This window comes from Myotis nattereri (assembly GCF_964212035.1).
Source record: "Myotis nattereri genome assembly, chromosome: 18".
NCBI lineage: Eukaryota > Metazoa > Chordata > Mammalia > Chiroptera > Vespertilionidae > Myotis > Myotis nattereri.
Window position 1 is genome coordinate 35262415 of NC_138093.1, and position 14877 is coordinate 35277291.

The following is a 14877-nucleotide window of genomic DNA, read 5'->3' on the forward strand; positions in this document are numbered from 1 at the left end:
ACCACTGCCTGGCTGGCCGGCCTGCGTTGCTCAGTGGTTAAACGTCAACCTATGAACCAAGGAGGTCACGGTTCGATTCCCGGTCGGGGCACATGCCTGGGTTGCAGGCTCAGTCCTCAGTGTGGGGTTTGCAGGAGGCAGCTGATCGATGATTCTTTCTCATCGTTGATGTTTCTATCTCTCTCTCCCTCTCCCTTCCTCTCTGAAATCAATAAAAATATTTTAAAAAAACACAAACAAACACATCACTACCCTACTGCAGGCCAATTACATGAGACTGTCTCGGGAGAACATGGGTGTACTTTTAGAAAGCTCCCCCAGCGTCTCTAACGTGCAGCCGGGGTTGAGAACCGCTGAGCCGGGCTAACCTTTCATTGCAACCATTTGCTCAGTGTCTTCTCCATGTCATGGCTACTGGGGGAAAGGATGCCAACCCTGGGGTAGCTGTGGGGGCTGCTTGCAGCTGGAGGCAGCGGGCCGGGGGTCCTGCCCCTCTGCCTGGTTTCCTGAGGGCCTAGGAGGGGTCAGTATTTTGGCACAACTGTATCCCATCAGGCCCCTGGGCCTCACCCTCTGGAAAGCTTTATTTAGGTGCTCATATTGGCGTATTTGGGGAGAATCCTTGTGCAATCTGAGTAATCACAGATGTGTTTCATAACGCTCTATTGTACTTTTTAAAAAATATATAAATTTTTATTGATTTCGGAGAGGGAGAGAGAGAGAGATAAAAACATCAATGCTGAGAGAAAATCATTGACTGGCTGCTTTCTGCACGCCCCCCACTGGGGACTGAGCCTGCAGCCTGGGCATGTCTCCTGACCGGGAATCGAACCGTGACCTCCTTGTTTCATAGGTTGACGCTCAACCACCGAGCCATGCCGGCCAGGCTGTACTTTTCATTTATAGCTTTATTGAGGTATAATTGACATACAATAAACTGTATATACTTGAAACATACAATTTGAAGTTTTGACATATGTGAAACCATTACACAGTCTAGATAGTGAGCCTAGACACTATCCCCCAAAGTTCCCTCTGCTGCTTCCCACCCCTTCCCAGGGAGTCACTGATCTGCTCTCTGTCACTGTACATTAACTTCATTTTCAGAATTTTATCTAAGTGGGATCCAAATATTCATACTCTGTTGTCTGGCTTGTTGTGCTCAGTGTGGTTATTATGAGACTTGTCCGTGATATTGCATGTGTCAATAATTCTTTCCTTTTTATTGTTGAGTAATGTCAATTCTGTGGACACATCACATTTTTTTAATCCATTCAGCTGTTGGTGGACATTTGAGTTGTTTCTGGTTTTTAGATATTACACATAAAGCCGCTATGAATATTCACATATAAATCTTCGTGTGGACGTGTGCTTTCATTTATTTGCGTAAGTAACTTTGATAGCTGAGTCATGTGGTAGGTGGATGGGGTTATCTTTTCAGGAAGTTGCCTGTGTTCTAAAGTGGTTAAACCATTTCACCTTCCCAGCAGCAGCATCTGAGAGCTGTCCCCTCTGAACTGATTGAAGAGCCCTTATTTCTGTCTTCTCCAACTGGTTGATGCCTCCTTCTGTCCTTTGGGTACGTGTGAGAGAGATGAGGATGGGAGTTAGGGGCCGGAGGTGGAGGCTTGTATAGATGAATGGAAGGGTGAATGGCTGTAATAGATAAAGTTGTCTTGGTATCTGTTTTCTTTTCCCCTCCATCTTTCTGTTGTAGGCAACTAAGAAACAGGTAGATGTCACCTAAGTCAGATTATGAATGCATCTCTTTTTGTGACTGCATGATTGATATTTTTACCCCTCACCTGCAGGTGCCCAGACACCATGCTGCAACCCTGCAGGCCTGACCTTGGCAGGAAGTAGAAGCCTTCCTTGTCTCCTCCGTCCCCATCCTCACCATGTCGTCGACTCCGGGCAATGGGGAACACTGGGAGTCCCTGGAGTCCGTGGGCATCAGCCGCAAAGAGCTGGCCATGGCCGAAGCCCTGCAGATGGAGTATGATGCTCTGTCCCGGCTCCGGCATGACAAGGAGGAAAACAGAACCAAGCAGAACACAGACCCCTCTCTCATCGACTGGGAGGAGCCCGCGCTGGACTTCTACAACAAGCCAGCAGGCAGGCAGAAGGACCTCAAGCTCTTACGCGGTCTCTCTGGCTCAGATCCTACCCTCAATTACAACTCACTCTCCCCACAGGAAGGGCTGCCCAACCACTCTACCTCCCAGGGCTCCCAGCCTGGCCCAGATCCCTGGCCCAAAGGCTCCCTGGCTGGAGACTATCTTTACATATTTGATGGTTCAGATGGGGGACTCTCTTTGTCCCCGAGACCGGGGGACACAGATGGCTCTTCTAAGAAACTGTCCCCGCCTCCTCTGCCTCCTCGAGTCTCTATCTGGGACACCCCTCCCCTACCTCCCAGGAAGAGGGCACCGTCTTCCTCCAAGATCTCCCAGCCCAATGACATCAACACTTTTTCTTTGGTCGAACAGCCTTCAGGCAAGTTGCTAGGGCATCAGATCTTAGAAGACGCGGAGCCAAGAAGTGGGGGGACAGGGCGCCGACTGGGGCCTGTGGACTACGATGGTATCAATGATGCGATCACACGGCTCAACTTGAAGTCAACCTACGATGCAGAGATGGTGCGGGATGCCACCAGGGGCTGGAAGGAGGGCCGGGGGCCCTTGGACTTCGGCAAGGACATCCCTGGAAAACCCGTGGCCCGGAGTAAGACCATGCCCCCCCAGGTGCCCCCCCGCACCTATGTCTCTCGCTGTGCCAACCGGAAAAATGCGACGCCTGGCAAGAACCACCGGATTTCTGCTGCCTCGGTGAGGACATCGTGTTTCTTTTGTCCTTTTCTCATGTCGTTCGGAAACAGAAGAGTCTCCCTTTTTTCTTGGCTTTCCAAATCGGCTACTTACTCATCCCTTTAGTCCTCTCCGCCCTCGGCTTCTGTCATCGGGCCCCTGGGTCCTGGTGGGGAGAGGAAACGGGGTATCTGGAGACAGGGCTCCTCCCCAGGGCTGAGCTTTGTGTACCTTGTGTATCTCCTGGGAGCAGGCATTTCAGAGTCCCAGTGTCCAGCGTGCCTGCTGTACGATGTGAGGACAGAGCCAGGGTTATGGGACTCGTCGTTGGTCCCAGTGGCCTTGTGGACTGGAGCGAGTAGCTTCTGCTTTTGTTCTGCGCAGTGGTGAGGCTCCAGCCTCATATTCACCATCGTTTGTGCTCACTGAACACCAGACCCTGGTCCAGACCCCGCAGCAGCCCTGCCTGATGGTCTGAGGCCGTGGTCGGCAAACTGCGGCTCGCGAGCCACATGTGGCTCTTGGGCCCCATGGGTGTGGCTCTTCCTAAGCCTTAGGAGTGCCCTAATTAAGTTAATAACAATGTACCTACCTATATAGTTTAAGTTTTAAAAATTTGGCCCTCAAAAGAAATTTCAGTCGTTGTACTACTGATATTTGGCTCTGTTGACTAATGAGTTTGCCGACCGCTGGTCTCTCTCATTCCAAAGCTGGCTTGTTCTCGCTCTCTGTCTCTTCTCTGTGTGTGTGTCTCTCTCTGTCTCTCCCACTGTATCTTTCTCTTGGTTGTTTCTGTCACTCTCTCTGACTATCTCTCTCTTTCCTTCTGTCTTTCTCTGTCTCTTTTTCTCTTTCATTTTCCCTTCCCTTTCTCTCTCTCTCTCTCTCTCTCTCTCTCTCTCTCTCTCTCTCTCTCTCTCTTTTCCCGTATCTACCTCCCTCTTCTCTTTCTCCCTGTCTTTCTCTGTCTCTCTTTTATTATGGAGAAATATACATAACATTACATTTACTGTCTTAACGGATGCTAAGGATACAGTGCAGTGGCATGAAATACATTCACATTGTTCTGCGACCATCGCCACCCGTCATCTCTGTTCACATTGAAAATATTTAGAAAAAACATGTGGTATGACAATAATACTTTTACTTGCATCCGAGCATACTATGAAATAGCAAAGCCACAGGTGGGTCCAGGAGAGCTCTGAGGATCTTCCGGTCTAGAGAAGTGCCAGCAGCGGCATCCCCAGGGGTGGGAACTGAAGGCTGCTCTGTGCTCCCCCGGGGGCCCTGGCAGCCCTGGCCCGAGAAGGGGTCAGGAGGCACCCTGGCGGCGACGCCTCCGTGGGAAGAGCGAGCATTCACCTCATTCCACCCGCTTCCTCCTTGCACATTGTCTAAGGGAGCTGGGGCTTTCCCACCTGGGTCCTGGCCACGGGGACTCTGCACAGCTCGGGACCAGCCACGTGCTCCCTCCTCCCCGTGCCCCCTCCTCCCGTGCTCCCTCCTCCCCGTGCCCCCTCCTCCCCGTGCCCCCTCCTCCCCGTGCTCCCTCCTTCCCGTGCCCCCTCCTCCCCGTGCCCCCTCCCCCCCGTGCCCCCTCCTCCCGTGCTTCTGCTGGGAGAGACACCAACGTAGCATCAGCTCCGGGACAAGTCACAGGCGGAGGAGCTCCGGGCTTTTTAAAGGCCCTGCTCCGAGAGGTGGGGCTGCCCCGCTATTTATAGGGACACGGAATCCTGTTCCCAGTTCCGAGTTCCTCTCACAGAGTGGGGCCTGCTCGCCTGGTCCAGCCACCCCGGTAGGTGGTCACCGCTGTCGCCCCCTGTCCGGCCCCCTCGCCCCGTCCAGTCCCCTGCTTGTCTTCAGAGTTCGGAGAGGGAGCTGGTCCGAGCCTTGAGGAAGCCAGGGCCACGCACCAAGCCTTGCCCATTGTTAGTGGGGAAATGCGGCCTAGGTGTTCCCCACCTCAACTGGGTGCAGGGACCCATCCCACCGGGCGGGGCGACCCCTCGGGCCCTCGACCTGTACCCCCACCCCGCCTTCGCCGGGCTTCCAGCCAGAGGGACTCTCCTTGTCCCAGGCCCGTGGAGCCAGCGCTGGAAATGGTTGGCTCCAAATGCCAGCTTCGTGCCCCCGCTGCCAGCCTCTGCCTGGCAGACGCCCCCAGCCAGCGCCGGGTGAGGCCGCCAGGGCCTGCCAGCAGGGTGAATGTAAGTGGCTTTGTTTTCTTATGGAGCCAGGGAATGGCACTGAAAGGGCACGGAAATGGCCTCAGTAGCTGCTCTGTTCTCTCCCCGTCGCCGCCCCCTCTCTCTCTCTCTCTCTCTCTCTCTCTCTCTCTCTCTCTATTTCTCCGTCTCTCTGTTGCTGTTTCTCTGTCTCGTTCTGTTGCTCTGTCGCTTTCTCGCCCTTGCTTTTGTGGGTTCATTGCTGACAGTGGTGCTATTGTTTTGACTGGGACACAGGCATGAACTTGGCAGAGCCAGGGCCTCACATGCCAGCTGCCCCCACTGCTGCCCTCCCCACCCTGCAACCCCCCTGCTCACCCAGGGGAGCAAGGCTGACAGGAGAGGGTCACCCAGAGGAAACTCTGGATATTCCAGTGAGGGGTCAGTGCTGCCGTCTGCCCGAGGGGCTGGAGGACATGAGCAGAGCCGGCGGGAGGGTGCGAGGTGAGGCATTGCTGTGTGTGCAGCCCAGGCTGTGGGCTTCCCGGAAGCAGGTGTTGGCACCGACTGCGGGCGCTGCATCCCAGCTGCAGCTTCGTTCCCTTGGGGTGGCCTCGCCGGGGGCTGTGGGCAGGCCTGTCAGGCAGAAACCCGTCATGCACCAGCTCCCCTACTTCCTCCTGCTCCGGGCTGGGCGGCTGGCCCACGGGGGCGGGAGGGTGGGGGGGTGCAGGGAGGGCCTCCTTGTGGGTGAGCAAAAGCAGTGCTGTGACTACAGGGGTCGGTGTGAGGCCTTGTCTGAGAAAATTCCCACCACCACACAGGAAGCGGGGCTCAGGCAGGTTCCCTGACATGCAGCTAATCAGAACCAGAAGGCTCGGGAGCCGGGAGGAGCTCAACCTTCCCCCAGGCCCTCTCCCAACCAGAAAGCTGCTCTGACACTTTCTTCCTCCAAGGGCTGACCCAGAAGCCACGTGTGTCTGTCCTTGCCCCAGCTCAGGACTCTCGGTCTCTCTCTACTTTGGGTCCCTGGGACTTGCCGTGGGTGTGGAAGCTTTGGCCCAGGGCCCAGCTCCCCCGAGGACGGTTTGGGCAGCCCGCTCCCCCAGCCCAGCCTGCTGCATCGAGCTGATCAGGACCCGCCCTCGTGGGAAAGAGATCGGGCCTCCCTCATGCCCAGGCTTCCGGCCTTAGTCAAAGCTTCAAGCTCTCTCTCTCTTTTTCAAAAATATATTTTTATTGATTTCAGAGAGAACGGGAGAGGGAGCGAGAGATAGAAATATCAGTGATGAGAGAGAGTTACTGATCAGCTGCCTCCTGCACACCGCCCACTAGGGATTGAGCCCACAACCTGGGCATGTGCCATGACTATGAATTGAACTGTGACCTCCTGGCTCACAGGTCGATTCCCAACCACTGAGCCACACCAGCTAGGCCAAGTTCTCTTTTTCTTTTCTTTTTTTTTTTAAAAAAATAGATTTTATTGCCCTGACTGGTTTGGCTCAGTGGATAGAGCGTCGGCCTGCGGACTGAAGGGTTCCAGGTTCGATTCCAGTCAAGGGCATGTACCTTGGTTGCAGGCACGTCCCCAGTAGGGGACGTGCAGGAGGCAGCTGATTGATGTTTCTCTCTCATCAATGTTTCTGACTCTCTATCCCTTTCCTTTCCTCTCTGTAAAAAATCAATAAAATATTTTTAAAAAAAATAGATTTTATTGATTTTTTACAGAGAGGAAGGGAGAGGTATAGAGAGTTAGAAACATTGAGAGAGAAACATCGATCAGCTGCCTCTTGTATACCCCCAACTGGGGATGTGCCCACAACCAAGGTACATGCCCTTGGCCAGGATCGAACCCGGGACCCTTGAGTCCACAGGCCGACGCTCTATCCACTGAGCCAAACCAGTCAGGGCCCAAGTTCTCTTTTTCAACGTGGCTCTTGGTCTCCTAGGATGGCAGGTACCTATGCCACAGCGTTTCCCATGTTTTCTCGTGCCTCTTTCACTGAGTGTTGAATGCCTGGGAAGTCCTCAGAGTTGAGTCGGTTAGGTCTGGGAGCAGTGGGAAGGGGGTGCCTTGGGGGGAAAGGCACTGAGTCCCTGCTCTTCTCTTGAAGGTGGTCTCCCGGCCCCACGCCATCGCCAATGGCCATGAGTTGTTCGAGGTGTCAGAGGAGAGAGATGAGGAAGTTGCTGCGTTTTGCCACATGCTGGATGTGTAAGCGCTAAAGAACGAGGGCTGTGGAGGGTTGTGGGGGCTGGGGAGGAGGTCACCTTTTTCTAGGAGGAAAGAAGAACCACATGAATAAATCTCAATTCGGAGCGATGGAATGCTTCCTAGCAAAGGCGTTTGTGGGCTCTTTGAAATTGAGGCATCTTAGAAGGTTCACAGGTTTGACCAAACTTTACAAACCCTTCATTGGACAGTCAAATTGCCCCAATCGCTTCAGGCTGTAGGAGCAAGGGCCCCGGATGGAGATAAGAGGGTTTTCTAGAACTAAAAGATGAAGTGGTTCGGTGGCACTTAGCATGAGCATGTCACCTTAGAGCGATCCCCCCCCCCCCCCATTCTTCCTGGGCCGCAGACCTGGAGGGCTGGGCTGACTGGGACGGAGGGGCCTGGCCGCGGGGCGGGAGGGTCCCAGCAGGCCTCCTCTCTTCTGAAGGCAGAGCGAGGGTCCTTCTCCCTCTCTCCCCGCACAGCCTCCGATCGGGCTCCGACGTCCAGGACTACTTCCTCACCGGGTACGTCTGGAGCGCTGTCAGCCCGAGCCCTGAGCACCTTGGGGATGAGGTCAACCTGAAGGTGACGGTGTTGTGTGACAGCCTGCAGGAGCCACTCACCTTTACCTGCAACTGTAAGTCCGAGGGGAGGAGAGGGGGCCTCCCTGGAGGTGGGGCGGGATCCTTGGGGCCCCGTTCCCACCCTACGGTGTGGCCCAGAGCTGCTTTGGGGGTCTGGCTCTGGGGCCATCTTTTTAGGTCCAAGGCCACTTCCTCCAGCCCCAAACTGCTCTATCTGGTCGGTGATGGTGCTGGGTCAAGCTTAGCCGGGAAATGGGGGATCAGGGTGGGTGCTGAGCCCCACCTGCCCCAGCACCCCATCATCACTGCCCTGCCCCACCCCTCACAGGTTCCTCCACTGTGGACTTGCTCATCTACCAGACCCTGTGCTACACCCGTGATGAACTGCGGGGCGTGAATGTGGGCGACTTTGTGCTGAAGCCCTGTGGGCTGGAGGAGTTCCTGCAGAAGTGAGTGAGCGGAGGTTGGGGGAGAGCAGGGTGGGATGTGGCACCTGCCTGTGGGCCGTAGGATGGGGGGGGGCGGGGGGAGCTTCCTCTGGAAGGTGCTGGGCCCCAGGCCTGGGGCTGGCAGCTGCCCGCAGCCCCTCAGGCAGGACTCCCGCTCTCCAGGCACATTCTCGGCCACGTTGTACTTTCCCGGGAGCTCCCTCTTCCAGCGGGGTTGGCGGCTTCCTGAGCCAAATCTGTGGGAAAAGCTTGGAGCAGAGATTCCGCAAAGTCTAGGTCATACTGCTCAGACTTCTGCATGTGGAGGGAGGCGGGAGGGGCGCCGGAGGGTCTGCGTGGGGTTCCCTCCTGCCCTAGATTATGGGAGGTGCCCTTAGAGCGAGGGGCAGAGGAGGACTGGGCAGAAGTGCCCAGGGAAACCCAGGGGAGAAATCACAGTTGCTGTCTTCCCCCTTCCCCTGCCCGCAAGCCATCCCCGTGGCATGTGCTGTGGGGAGCCCTGGCACCAGAGGCTGTCGGCCAGCCTCTCACCATCAGTGCCCTCCCTCGGCTGCAAGCAGCCTCCCTAGGCAGTTGGATGTGGGCCAGCAGCAGCAATTCCCCTGCCCACTGCCCGAGCTCTGGATTCTGGCTGGGGTGGGGGATTGCACCCCTTGGTGGTGCAGTTGGGTGGCAGGCCTGGGGTCAGCCAGATGGCAGCCCATCAGGAAATAGATCCGCTCTCCCCCACTAGCTCCCAGCTGCCTCATGCCCATGAAAGGCCTTGGGAGTGGGTATAGGAGGGGCCTCTACCGTAGGTCTTAGGAGAGCCTACACGGGCCATCGCTCGCGGATATCCAGGTGTGGGTGCAAGGGGTCTATGGCTAGAGCAGTTCTCAGCTGCTTTTTTTCTTTTTTTTTTTTTTTTATATATTATTGATGTTTTGCAGAGAGGAAGGGAGAGAGATAGAGAGTTAGAAACATCGATGAGAGAGACATCGATCAGCTGCATCCTGCACATCTCCCACCGGGGATGTGCCCGCAACCCAGGTACATGCCCTTGACCGGAATCGAACCTGGGACCTTTCAGTCCGCAGGCCGACGCTCTATCCACTGAGCCAAACCCGTTCCGGCTCAGCTGCTTTCTTTAACCTGAGGGACACTGTGGGCCCTTTCTGGCCTCTGTGCCCTCAAGTGGGAAAGGAAAGGGGTAGGACCCCAGGCAGCAGACTCCAGGGAACGCCGGATGTTTCCCTGTGTCCTCGATTTCCCCTGGAGGAATGAGAGGGGTCCTAGACTCGGGGTCTCCCGGTAGAGAGCGCCCTAGGCAGCCTGCCACCGTCTAAGGCAGTGGTTCTCAACCTTCTGGCCCTTTAAGTACAGTTCCTCATGTTGTGACCCAACCATAAAATTATTTTCATTGCTACTTCATCACTGTAATGTTGCTACTGTTATGAATCGTCATGTAAATATCTGATATGCAGGATGGTCTTAGGCGACCCCTGGGAAAGGGTCGTTCGACTGCCACAGGGGCCGCGTCCCACAGGTTGAGAACCGCTGAGGGAACAGGGCAGAGTAGGCCTTGTCGGTATGGTTGGTTTGGGTCTTGACTTGCACTTACTAGTTGTAAAACCCTGACCCTCAGTTTCTTCACTAAAATGTGGTGAGGATTGGCCCTCCCCCATTTGGCTCAGTGGATAGAGCATCAGCCTGTGGACCAAAGGGTCCTGGGTTCAGAAAGGGTCCCGGGTTCGATTCTGGACAAAGGCATGTACCTCGGTTGCAGAAGACAACCAACCGATGTGTCTCTCTCACATTGATGTTTCTCCCTGTCTCTCCCTGTCCCTTCCACTCTCTCTAAAAATCAATGGAAAAATATCCAGGAGTCCCCCTCCCCCGTCCAGCCTCGTCTCTTCCCTCCCACCAACAGCAAGTCCAGAGCCCTGAGCAAGGACAGCTGCCTTGGGTGGGGTGGGAAGTTCCCTCTTGGGGTTCCAGCAGCTGCCACTCCCAAGGAGGCCCTGTGGTTTCCCACTGTTCCTAGTGGGAGGGGGCTGCTGCCAGGGGGAACTGGCGCGTCCAGGATGCAGGCTGCTCTTAGATAAGAGCCCTGAGACAGTCCCTGGGGAGGGCTGGGTTTCCTGCCTCCTCCCCCACCACACCACACTCTTCCTTCCAGGCACTCCCCCCAGACCTGCCCAGGGCCCAGTCCTAGCTTCTGGCTGCAGCTCAGACTTAGCAGCAGCTCAGACTTGGCAGCTTAGGGCCTACACCAGGGGCTTGGCCCCTCAAGACATGGAGAACCCCCTTAAGTCCTCACTGCACCTGGTGGCCTCCGGCCGGGGTACTCTGGGCTCTGCACGCACCCCTCCCCTTCACGCCTGTCCTCTCCCCTCCATTGCTGGCCTAGACGCCAGCTCTGCTGAGGAAGGAAGTCCCTTTCCGGCTTCTGTTCCGCGGCGGCTGGGGCCCAGCCCGGGCTGGGGTGCTCCTGTAGTGGGACGCCCTGGCCTCGCTTCTGGGTTTCCTTTTGACTGAGGTGTGATTTGGGCGGGAGGAAGGGGCCTCCTTCTCTGAGACGGGGGTGGGGGTGGGGTCTCATGGGTTGTCACTTGAGCAGGGGGAATGGCATGCAGGCAGGAGCCACAGTGGAAGGGGAGAGCAGACTTTTATTTACTGATTTGAGAGAGAAAGCGAGAAACATTGATTTGTTGTTCCACTCACTTATGCATTCATTGGCTGCTGCTTATATGTGCCCTGACCGGGGATCGAACTCACAACCTTGGCACATGGGACACGCTACCCAACTGAGCTACCTGAGCTGCTGGGTCAGGGCAGAAGCAAGCCTTGGATGAGCACTGGGATGATAGGCCTGGAGTCTCCCCCACCCTCTCTCTATATAATAATAATAATAATAATAATAATGAAAGCATAATCTGCTAATTAGACCAACATCCTCCTGGACATCCTTCTGGACGAAGCTGGGGTTGCAAGGGAAGCCCGGGTCCCGGGTGCCAGAGGGAAGCCAGTGCTGGCACCCGAGGGAAGGAAGGCCTACTCTTGCATGAATTTCGTGCATCGGGCCTCTAGTATATATTTGTATTTATTTCAGCAAGGAAGGGAGAGGGGGAGAGAGAGAGAAACATCAATGATGAGAAAGAATCATTGACTGCCTTCCAGCACGCCCCCCACGCGGGATCAAGCCTGCAACCTGGGCATGTGCCCTGACGGGGAATCAAACCGTGACCTCCTGGTTCATAAAGACCTGGAATCTTGCTAGGTTTGCTTGGTTGACCTCAGCACCCCAACTGGTAACAGTAGGGTGTGCGAGACCCAGGACCTCAGTAGGGGGACAGTGTCACTCACTGAGCTCCACACCCAAGCCTGAGCACTGGCTGACTTCCACCCTGTCCCGTATACCGAAGCCAGGAACACTGCTCTCTGAGAAGTCCCTCAGTTCCCCCCGCACCAGAAGTTCCGACCTGGAAGGAACCCCTGATAACATGCAGGCAATACGTACCTGGGAAAGCCAGTGTTTGTACAGACTAAGGGTCCAGTGTAGTAGGTGGCTTTCCGTTTAGACAGACCTCTGCTCGTTCCCCAACCTCTGCCGTGACATTGCCAGGAGCCACGGTAGGAGGCACAGCACAAGTACGACCTCTGGGTCGCCTCCCGCCTTCCTGTTTCTCTCTCCCCGGGGCTCAGGTCTACATCACCTTCCCCACTGAGTTCCCGGGACGCTAATGGTCTGTCCCTCTGTCCTTCCAGCAAGCAGGCCCTGGGCAGCCATGAGTACATTCAGTACTGCCGCAAGTTTGACATTGACATCCGGCTACAGTTGATGGAGCAGAAATCCATACGCAGCGACCTGGCCCGGACGGTTCGTATGGGGGCGGCGGGGTAGCAGAGGGTGACACAGAGCACATTTAGTGGGAGTGGGGTAGGAGCTCGGGGTCGGGGTGCAGGCACCACCCCTCCCTGAACTGGGCACTTGTTACGCAGGTGAATGATGACCAGAGCCCCTCCACTTTGAACTACCTCGTCCATCTGCAAGAGAGGCCCGTCAAACAGACCATCAGCAGGTGAGAGTGGTGCCTTCTGGGGTTTGGGCCCAGCAGGAGCTCTGAGGGGAGCCCAGCAGATACCCTTGCCTGCCTTAGGGGGAGGGCCCCCACTCCAGCTGTTACATCTCTGCCCTCTAGTACTTGGCCATCATGCCCCGGGTGACCAGTGGCGAAGTACAGAGGACTGGCCGTCCTTGAGTCTTCATGGGGCGCATGGAAGGGTTGGGAACGCCTGTGATCCAGTCAGATTCCCGAGCTGTGGGAAAGGAGGAAGAGAATGGGTTGGCCAGTACATGGCAGGGGAGAGGGGGGTGCGGTCCTAATTTCTCCTACGACTTTTCCCTGCCCCCAACTTCCTAGGCAGGCCCTGAGTCTCCTGTTTGACACTTACCACAACGAGGCGGATGCTTTCCTGTTGGCTGATGTGAGTACAGATCCTGGGGTGGCCATGCTGCCCAGAGCTTCGCCCCACCTCTCCCCCCGTCCTCCTGGGACCAGCCAGCCCTAGAAGGGATCTGGCATAGACACTGCAAGTCTGTCAGGAGAGCACTTGGCTCACGGGCAAACCAACAAGACTGCTGGCTGTTGGGTGGCTGGCGAGTGTGTGTGGAGAGGGGTTCTGTTCCTTGTAGAAGTGGGTCAGGAACCGTGTCCCCGATCCCTGCCCCTGGAGTGGGGCGTCTCCAAAGCTAAGGGACATGGAGTGGGCATCCAACCGCTGCCCTTGAATGTGCATCGGAGCGTGTCCCGGAGGAAGGAATGCCCAGGGACCTCTGATTAGGGAAGCTCTGAGGCTCTGGTATCACAGGTGGAAAAACGGGAGGAGGTGGAGGGTCCCGGAGGCAAGGCGGGGCCAGGGCGCTCCTTACCTGGATTCACAGGGGTTTGAAGCCTCAAAACCATGATCATAAACACGTGTCCCAAATGTCATGAAGCTAACGGAAATCAGATAGGGATCTGCAAAACAGTCCTCGTCTCATGATTCAGTCAGCAGTGGCCATGGACTCGTCCCTTGTGGGGAGCTCACCACTGTACCCCGTTCAGACCTCTCCCCCATGCCAGAACCCCTTCTCCAGCGGCCTCTGCTTGCTCACTTCCTGTGATGAGGGGGTAGTTCTCTGAGCCCCTTTTCTGCACTGGCCCGGTCCTATGATACTGCTCTGGAACAGTAACATGAACTATTCGTAGACAGAATGGGATGGTGATGAGTTAGTTAACCAAGGGCCCTGGGAGAGGAATAGAGAGGGGACTGGCCAGGGAAGGCTTTGGGAGAGGCTTGGATTTCAGCTGGTCCATGATTTGAATGGATACAGTCATCAGGGCAGGACAGGAAGGAATTCCAAATGAGAAAACTGCAGGAGCCGAAGCGCAGGGCGGAGGGGTGGGGAGGGGGAGGGGCGAGAGGGTGCGGCTGGCACTCTGTGATACTGAGAGGAGGTCCGTCTAGAAATTCTAGGTGGTCAGATGAGAAATAAGACCGTGGGCAAGTGGTGCCTCCGTGCGGTCTCGGTGACCCCTTCCTGTTCCCTGTGGACGCCTCGAGGGAGCCCCGTGTGTGTCTGTACGGTGCAAGGAGGCTGTAGCTGGGAGTGAGAGGAGGCTCGGGGACACGGCTGAGAGAACTCATTTCATCAGTAGGAGCCATTATTCCCCGATGTTGGCTGTTTGAAAACAAAGCTCGGATTCCGCTATTACTCCTGCGGGTCATGAGCCCACACTCCTCCCTGCCGGAGCCTGGCAGCCTCACTGCCCCTCCCCTCACAGGGGGACTTCCCGCTGAAGGCTGACCGGGTGGTCCAGTCCGTCAAGGCCATCTGCAACGCCCTGGCTGCCGTGGAGACCCCCGAGATCACCAGTGCCCTCAACCAGCTGCCCCCCTGCCCCTCCCGCCTGCAGCCTAAAATTCAGAAGGTAATGGGCCCAGAGCGCGAGCCTGGGGAAGGAGGAGAGGAAAACTCACGAGCAACCGGGTAATTAGCTGTCCAGCTACTGAGGGGCTCTTCTCTCCATCTTTCATGTTTGAATAGTTTAGCCAGAAGAGTTCTGGGTGGGCTTGGGTCTGCCCCCTGGGACTGATTGTGGGAGCCCAGACCAGCACCCGGCTTTCCTCACCACCACCGAGGCATTGCCTGGCAGTTTGCCTGCCATCAGGGTGCAAACCCAAACTTCCCCGAGCCAGGGGCTCCGGGGCTCCACAGCCTGACAGGTACCAGGCCAGCAGTCCAGTGGCCCGAGGGCTAGAGGGCCTCATCTGGGTGGACACGATGACTTTATCCCTGGTCTGGCTCCCTCTGTCCATTACATGGATCTGCGACAGACCATGACCTTGTCTTCCCTGGGGAAACTCTGCTCCTCCAACTTCAGTCCTGTCGGGTCCAGATGAGCCAGCTGTGAAAAGCCCTTCTGCCAGCTGTGCCGGCAAAGGCTGTGGCCCTGAAGCCCCCTCCCTCTCCTTTCCCCAACAGGACCCCACTGTCTTGGCTGCCAGGGAAAACCGAGGTAAGAGAGCTGCTCTGTCTGTGTCCAGGAGGGGCAGGTAAACACTGCAGACTCTGCCCGATTCCTTCTTCTCCCCGCCGCCCACCCCCCACCCCACCCCAGCCCCCCA

The 14877-nt window shown here is 56.4% G+C and overlaps 1 protein-coding gene across 1 annotated transcript in view; it reads left to right on the top strand.

Annotated features, from left to right (window-relative positions):
• Positions 1 to 1898: 1898 nt before the first annotated feature.
• PIK3C2B (phosphatidylinositol-4-phosphate 3-kinase catalytic subunit type 2 beta) overlaps positions 1899 to 14877 on the top strand; it is a gene marked incomplete at its 5' end in the record, with an annotated part of 48015 nt that continues 35036 nt past the window's right edge. The window contains 9 exons of the mRNA XM_081112412.1: positions 1899 to 2828; positions 7090 to 7190; positions 7676 to 7830; positions 8106 to 8226; positions 11974 to 12085; positions 12208 to 12287; positions 12630 to 12693; positions 14034 to 14180; positions 14735 to 14768. Coding sequence (XP_080968538.1) covers positions 1899 to 2828; positions 7090 to 7190; positions 7676 to 7830; positions 8106 to 8226; positions 11974 to 12085; positions 12208 to 12287; positions 12630 to 12693; positions 14034 to 14180; positions 14735 to 14768 — 1744 coding nt within the window. The remainder of the gene's footprint in view (positions 2829 to 7089; positions 7191 to 7675; positions 7831 to 8105; positions 8227 to 11973; positions 12086 to 12207; positions 12288 to 12629; positions 12694 to 14033; positions 14181 to 14734; positions 14769 to 14877) is intronic.